The 8,463-nt window shown below is 42.3% G+C and overlaps 1 protein-coding gene across 2 annotated transcripts; it reads left to right on the top strand.

The window, feature by feature from the left end:
* The first annotated feature begins 5,608 nt into the window (after positions 1-5,608).
* On the top strand, positions 5,609-6,652 carry LOC147436646 (uncharacterized). 2 transcript variants are annotated; one of them, XM_086489479.1, is made up of 2 exons: positions 5,609-5,807; positions 5,901-6,652. In XM_086489479.1, the coding sequence occupies exons 1-2, from the start codon at positions 5,799-5,801 to the stop codon at positions 6,474-6,476; spliced, it is 585 nt and encodes a 194-aa protein (XP_086345605.1). In that variant the 5' UTR covers positions 5,609-5,798; the 3' UTR covers positions 6,477-6,652. The 2 variants fall into 2 exon arrangements, with proteins under 2 accessions (XP_086345605.1, XP_086345606.1); XM_086489480.1 differs by having other exon boundaries at positions 5,612-5,796.
* The last annotated feature ends 1,811 nt before the right edge of the window (positions 6,653-8,463 follow it).

An 8,463-nucleotide genomic window follows, 5' to 3' on the forward strand; every position in this document is an offset into this window, starting at 1 on the left:
ACCTCCCTTCTTGAGCAAGAAAAGAGAAACCTTGAGCTCTGATACCAATGTAACATTTAATGCCCACTATGTTCATGCTAATTTCCGCTACACATAAGATTATAGGCCATTAAATGTTACATAGCTCCTTCCACACACAATATCCATATTCTCCTTCCTCTCTCTTGCATGCACACATCCATACACACGCTCTTTCAACTAGTATCAAAGCCGATGATTGTGGTGCTCGTCCTCTCATGGCATTCCCCTCTTCCCGGCGAGCTTTGCATTGACGACATTGGTGATAGATCAAATCTCGAGGATTCCATGGCTATGGAAACCTCGTGAGCTTGGCATATAAAGCTCATGGATCAAGGTGGAAGGAGCTTGCACTTGATCAGCCACAAGGGGAAAGAGATTGAGTTTCATGTGAGCTTAGAGATGGAGAGAAGTAGGTTGCTCAGATTTTACCAACTTGAGAGAGGTGAGTGTGTGCTCTCAATGCACATGCACACACACACACAAGGACTCGATTGAGAGAGAGAGATTTGCGTGTGATCTAGTTCGAGCATTACACACACACACACACTCTTGCAACAAAGGTGTAGCCTTCAGATGGCACTACCGACCACCTGTGTGGCTCTTCCCTTCCATCCCTTGATTTAGCCTCATTGTATATATGTTGTTCTTTCATTGGGAGAGTCTCCCCATCATGTTTCTTGTAGCCCTCTCTTGCAGGGGTGGTTGTAGCCCTGCGGGCAGCTTTCATTAACTAATAGAAGGATCTTTTTCTCGAAAAAAAAAGAAAGGTGTAGCCTTGGCTTCAAGCTTCGGCATCTTTGACACTCGACAACAACTTCCCATTTAGCGAGAGCGGTTTCGGCCCTCCTCCAGTGGTGCTTTTGGAGAGAGAGTCTCATTTGATGAGAGATGCGGACATCCCAACACGGCGTCCTTCCTTTGGCATTGGCATTGGCTTTAAGCATCAAGATTTAGTGTCAGCATTGGCTTTGGATTGGCATAGGTTTTGAATTCAACATTGACACCACATTGTTGTGATCTCAAACATGAACACAGAGGAGTTTCACACTCTCGCAATAGTCTCTTGAAAACCACAAATTCCTAGACACACACTAGCTTGGAGGAGTAGATTTTTACTACGACAGTACAGATGGAGATCATTGAAGGGTCAATGAAGCAGTGACCATTGGACATATTTCTTGTTGAGGTAGAAACAACTGCATGGACACTATAGGTGGTGTTACCTTTTTGCGGATTCAAAGAGACATGATTTGTATAGCACATGGTTTTTTGTGCAGGTATTGACTGTGTGACTCTCAGAGAGTGTTTTTGGCATAGTTCTATGCAGATTACTATGTATGGCATACGTGGATATAGTTTGAGCTTGTTATAGCTCGCAGGTGATAGGTGTATATGTGTTTCAGACGGGTGGAGTTGTCCAGAGAGCCACTCATGTGGGAGTGAGCTAATTTTCCATGATTTTGGCGGTCTATGCAAGCCATAGGTGGATTTATTGAGTTTATGTGCTTTGGATTACCAACATATCCTTTTGCTCCTCTTCATGGTTTTGGAAAGCCTTTGGGTCATAGTTTTGGCTTGAAATATGACATCTATGGATGAGAGACTAAGGCTCTATTATGAATTTTTGGTATGCCAGTTTAATTGGGTGAGATGTTTGAGATTTTGCCATGAATGGTAGAGTGGTCGAGTGTGATTCCCACCTTGAGAGTGATAGAGTTTTTTACTCTCACTTTGATAGTTTTTTGTCAACTTTGGATATGGTTTTGTTGGTTTTGTGTTCTTGTATCCACTTTCACATGAGTGAGATGGTTGTATTCTCCTTGTGGCTATAGGTACACAATAGTCATAGGTTTTGGTTCTATACATCACACATATAGTTTATGAGTAGTTTATATGAAGCTTTGAATTTTACATACAGGTTTGTGGGATGTGTTATGAGCATTGTGTTTATTCTCTACTTCTGCATATGGTTATGCAGTTTGTTCTCTTATGAGAACCGTTTATCTTAGATTTTGGTGTTACTTGTTTACAATGATACTGCTTCTGCTTGCATTATCTCTTTACGCTCAAGTAAACACGGTTTCTACTTGGTTTAGTAGAGACTTTTGGACAATGATTCTATACATCTTTTGGTAGACCTACATTGAGCTACAAGTTGCATGTGCAAGGCATTACTCATGGTTATGATTGTGTATTGATCGAGTGACCTCCCAATTTGGAATCTTTGACGTGGTTTATGGTTGAGATTTTGCTTAGTTTATAGGGGAGACTGTGCTGGATTTTTGCGAGGATTTCTTGTCATAGTTTTTGTTTTATCGTCATCTGTGTATTCATTGATTTGACAACATTTGTGATGAATCAAAAATGGAGATTCATGAGAGACGATGGTCTCGTTCTTGCCAATTTATGCGATTGTGATTACACGGGCACATTAGGCATCATTCCTTCTGGCGTATGAGATAGCAACATCCATGTATGTGAGATGCGTAGGCAATTTTGAACATGCCAGAGAGGTGGTTGAGTATGCCAATGACGGTGATGCCACATTTATCTCTAGTGTTCCTCTTGCTTATATGTCTGGCACATGTGACATTTCTTCCTGTTGGTTGCTAGATGAGAATGCAATATTCCACATCACACCATGTCGTGAGTGGCTCAACACTTTCTCTAGTCAGATTCGAGTGCACTTGACTAATAATTCTTGGTATTTTGACATTGCAAGAGCAGAAGATGTATGTATGTCATTGCCCATTGGTGCATCATATACACTTCGTGTGCGTTTTGTCCCTCAATTGAGATAGAGTATGGTCATAGTGAGATAGTTAGCAAACAGTAGATGTCATATAATAGGTGGAGAATTGTCTTTCCAAATGCATTTGAGATTTTTCTCATATTACAAGGGAAACTCTACTCAACATTTCTTAAATATTTTCCATAACTTATGTATCTACAGATGTACTCGCCGATGGTATAGTACTCGAGTGTTACTCCCACTTTGAGAGTGATAGAGTTTCTACTCTCTTTGATAGGTTTTTTTGTCAACTTTAGACATCATTTTGTGTTGATGAAACTAACTCAATTATGGCTATTGATCTTCAATCTATTGAGTAGTTTTGGCACTTCCTTGATACTTTTTGTATAGCCAATGGATTTGTCATCAATCACTCTAAGAATGGCTACAAGTTTTCTAATGGCAAAGTCCCCCAAATTAATTTAGCCTTTGGATGCCAACGAATTGTTGATGGACATGTCTTCATATTTCTTGGCATTCCCATGGGCTTCAAGGTCTCCTTTGGGCAAAGGTGGGAATGGTTTGTGACCAAGTACAAATAAAAGATATTTAGATGGTAGTCTCATCAAGCAACAATCTCCTCAAGATCCTTCATTCTCAATCATTATGTGCTCCCCTATTTGATATATTTTTTGTCTTGTTGGAGTCCTCGAGTTGGAGTCCACCTAAATACCAGCTTCAACAAGTCATTGCTTTGTCAAGGAACTTTCTCTGGGGAGGTGAAATGGATCAGTTCAAAATCACTAAAGTAGCATGGAACACTTGTCATCTTCCTAAAGAGAAGGGAGGTCTAGGCATCCTCAATATGGAACTCATTTCCACCAGACTTGCAGCTAAATGGATACTCAGATCTGCCAGCTCTAATGAGTACTCGACTGCTCTAATCAGAAGTGATATTCCAAAGTTAAAACTTTAGAAGTACAAAGCTTGGATAAGGTTAATTTTCAGGGACCTATTGCTTTGGGCCTGATCCTTTTCTTTAAACCGGTTCTAAACTAGTTTGCAGAATGTGGAGTGCCTGGAACACTATCAAACACTCTTGGAGAGCTTCAAAATTTTTTTAAGCTAATCATTCTTCGTTTCTTCTTGACTCTTTTTTGTTTGGAATTTTTGTAGCACAAGCTTTGAAGCTGGTAATATAACATGGGCAGATTTAATTGGGAAACTCAAGACTTCTCAGTCTCTACAAGCTGAGTTCTCCATATCTCCAGCTGATGCTACGTGGTGTATTGAAAGAGAAAAGCAATGTATGTCCTCCCTTAAAATTCATGCGAGAGAAAATCAAATCGCCAGTCAATCCGACAACAGAATATACAAGCAATTCAAGCCCAAAAGGCATTGCTGAAGATGCTCCCAAGAAAAAGCTCAACCACAAGTGGAAGGTAAACTGGAGCTGCAAGCAGTGGACTCATAGGTTAAAATGTTTGTGGGCCTATCCACAATCCAACAAGCATAGTGACTTATTGTGGTTGTTCATACATCAAGGTATCTAGGCTGGAGAAAAGCTGCCACCAACACTAGAATCAACAATGGTTTATGCTTTAGGTGTAAATCTCAAACTGAAGACTACAACCATATCTAGTTGTAGAACCAATCGGACAATCATCAACTTCCTTCAGCTTATTTTATTCAAGTTAGTGGAATGACCCTAGAATTTCAAGATCTGATTGTGGGTAGCATCAAAGGATTGATGTGCCCTTGTGGAACATATGGAGAGGATGTATACTGTGGTTTATATGGCTAGAGAGGAATGCTTTAGTCTTCAATCAGGATTCTTCACTCCCCCTTTGGATCTTGGAGCATGAGCTCCAAACCTCAACTAAAAAATTATATAATACTAGTACGGCCGGCCGCCTTCGGTGGCCTCTCTCTCTCTTTCTCTCTCGCTCTTTATCGCGTGCATAGGAGCTTCTCTCAGTTTTGGAGTTTAACCTTCATGTTGCAAATTTTAACACGTGTAAAGGGCTCCCCCTTCCGCCATATTATGTTAGTTTAGATATGCTAGTTTAGATGATCTTTGAGGCCCCAATTGAAGGTTCTTCCCCTACTCTCATTCAAAGAAACTCTAGATGGCAACAATGGAAATTTGTTGTACCTACATTTCTATGTAATGTAACAAACTTGGGGCTATCTCACCCCTGCCTTGTATCTTTTTATGACGTTCTCTTTGATTAATTATCTACTTTCATAATTATTTTTTGGGAAAATTACCAAAATACCCATCTAATTTGTCAAAATTCCCAAAATACCCCTCAAATTTCAAAAATTCCCAAAATGCCCTTGTATCTATTTTGGTTGGATTATTCAAGATTTTCTAATCCTTGTTCCTTTTTCGCAAGTGAGATCTGTGTTTGAATGATTAGAATGTAATTTGTCACAAATCACCTCCCGAAAAAGGTAATTATGTTTAAAAATAATGATACAATTCATATCCAAACCCTAGATAACCATCTCAAATTCTAGATTTAGCATCTTGTATTGATAGACAATTAGTCTTCTTATGAGAAGCTACAAATTTCTTTATCTTTGGAGATATTTAATCTCGCAGCCAAGGGAATATTTTGGGAAATTTGAAAAATTTGAAGAGCATTTTGGGAAATTATGACAACATATTGAGGGTATTTTGGGAATTTTTGAAATTTGAGGGGTATTTTGGTAATTTTTCCTTTTTTTTAAATCATTAGTAAGTTTGACGACGTCACCACAAGAAAGAAAGCATTGAATGATCGGGGATCAGAGTCGTCAAAGTAGTAGATATTCACGCGGGGAACGGCTCGTGCGAGGATGGAAGGAGGGTCCATGTGGACATTTAGTCAGCTTGGATCTAGATAGGGGCTGGACCCATGGGCTCAAGGGATGCACGCACGCAAGCGGCTGTTTTTTTGTGAGATAAGGGCTCTCTGTCACGGGCCTTATATAAGTGCTTTCCAGCTACTCGTAACACTAACATCCACAGGTTATCTTCATTGTCGACCAGGTAGAAGGTATGTGCAATGTATGTCACTGTTGTCTTTCTTCGTGTCTGCCGTATCTTTGTCTCTGCTTCTCATGTTATTGATCTCGTCTGCGTGCTGCGTGCTGTGTGCAGGAAATGGCTTCCAAGATGGGGAATTCGGTGTGGGTCATCTCGGTGCTACTGTGCTTGGCAGTAGTGGCGTTCGGGCCCGCGGACAGTATCACACCCTCGAAGAGCATCGAGCAGTCAGTGAGGTGCAAGACGGGGCGATGTAAGGGGGCGCTGCTAACATGTCCGTATTTCTGCTACACGGCTCCCGGACACGGGTCGTTCTCCGGGGGACCTGGAGGAGGAGGAGGAGGGTCTGGCGGAGGAGGGGGCAGGGGTGGTGGGGGAGGGAGTGGTAATGGAGCCCCGGGTGCGCCAGGAAGAGGGTCAAGGGGAGGGAACGGAGGACGCGGGGGAGGATTTGGAGGAGGCAGTGGAGGTAAGGGCGGCAGCGGTGGCGGCTTTGGCGGTGGCGGGTCTGGAGGCGGCGGTGGAGGCGGAGGAGGAGGGGGCGGTGGAGGAGGAGGAGGTGGAGGTGGCGGTGGAGGAGGTGGAGGTGGCGGCGGAGGCGGTTTCTTCGCTGAGCAACTGGACCCCATCCTGCGCAAGAGTCCTTGTCACTTCGACTGTAACAAGTGCTTGGTGAGGTGTGACTTTTAGTGTGTTACCGAGCATGCCATTGACGGCTCCTTACTGTAGCCACTGGCGGCGAGGCCTTGCTCGTCTTAGCATGAATGCCGCAGTGCTTGTTGATTGGGCTGGCCGTCTTTTGTAAACGAGTAAATAATTTGCTATACTGTGTGTGAAGTAAAGTGGGATCAATGTTGTGGAAATAATGTTTCTCTGCCTTTAAACTTGCAAGGGGTAATGTTTTAGCAAAACTGGTATATGCTCATGAGGTGGTGGTGGTGGGCTTAATTTTATTGGAGGAGGTGCTTCAAATTTAGCGACTTACATCCCCTCAATGGTTGTCCCTCGAACCTTTATTTTAGAATACTAATCTTAGCCATCGATGATGGGAAATGTGGAGGTAGAGCTGAACGATCATGCGTCCACAGATTGTACAGAGTGCAAGCATCACAAGCCCTTATCTTCGCTTCCTCCTCGTGAACAATCGTGCTTCCCTTTGTGACTACTAGCAATGCAGGGATGCTTAACGTTGCCCAATTCATGTCTGGAAGGATGAGGTTTACTCAGGTTGTCCTTTCATGACGTATGAAGAAGAGGAGGTGGACCAATGACTCTCTCTCTCTCTCTCTCTCTCTCTCACACACACACACACACACACACACACAGGAGCAAATCAACTTTGTTTTCTCCTCCTTCCATTATGATGTAGTTTTCAGCTAGAACCTTTAGGTGAGTGGAGCAAAGTGGTAGCTAGGTATCTAAACTTACCATCCATCCAAATGCCCAGTGCCAATTTGGTGGTCTTAATCGCGAAGTAGGACCAAGCATGGATGATTATTGTAAAGGACATGATGTTCAAGCCTAAACTCTTCCCTCAAGGTGGCTAGTGGAAAGAGATAGAGGGACACTACAAATTGCTAGCCCCTCAGTGGTCCAACTTGAGGCTAGGTGGCACAACGGGTGAGCTAGTACATAAATGTATGAGAGCAATGGAGGCATTGGAGCGAGGAGAGATGACCATATATTTTCAAAACTCAGTAACACATTGGTCTCTTTGGCTTTCTAAAACAAGAGGTAAACTATCATCTTGGAGAGAAATAGTTAGAAAGATAAATAACAAAGATCTTCGACCATTGGCTCACTTCTGGGTTGTCAACTAGAGCTCGAGAGAACCACACCAACTAGCTACCTAGTTTCACCTCAATGAAAGAGTGACTACTAGCAGTAGGACTGTAAACAGTTGGACTAATTCTTGATGTCTATCTGCGAATTGAACTTCGAGTCAAAAACCTGATGTGCGACGGCCCAATTGTGCATATTTTTATAAACCACAAACTAAGAGCATCTACCACTCCTTGATGGTCCATGATTGATTGGTTCTCCCTCCTTAACAAACATTGGGGTATGCAATGGACGAAATCAAGATGGGCGATGATAGCAAATGACATGGGTTTCCATTAGTGGCCGTTGGAGATGAAGTTCTTCTAGTGGAAGGTGCTTTGGAGGGCTCTATTGTAGATGGTGGGAATAGCTTCTATAGATGAGAGTTCAAACTGGCCATTGAAGTGGTAGTTGTCGGGCCCAATTATTGTGGTAATTGCATAGTGTACAATTAGCGAGAGACCTAATCCGACGGCTATAAATAGGATCTAGTATACATTTTGCGGGCTATCTTTTACCATTATCAATGTCTTGGAGCTCTTCATGCTCTTTTACTCTTGTACTCTTTTATCATTTATCCCTAAGCAGACTTTGGCTCATATTGTTGCACTCATAGCTATATTGATCCGAATATATATTCTAATATTAGTTTCCATTTCAAATCTAGTCTTGTATTCTTGTTCTATTAACTGAAGTCTCTTTCTAGTTGTGCTGCCGGACCTGAACTTCTCTCACTAACCAACCTGGAATAGCTACTACAAGAGACCAACTCATCCTTTTTGGCGATCATGATGGCTTGAGATAGGTTGCTCTTGACGGACAAACTACCACCTCGTTAGAGTAAAAGCTAGCTGAA

Source organism: Adiantum capillus-veneris, chromosome 18, assembly GCF_014529385.1.
Source record: "Adiantum capillus-veneris isolate H3 chromosome 18, ASM1452938v2, whole genome shotgun sequence".
Taxonomy (NCBI): domain Eukaryota; kingdom Viridiplantae; phylum Streptophyta; class Polypodiopsida; order Polypodiales; family Pteridaceae; genus Adiantum; species Adiantum capillus-veneris.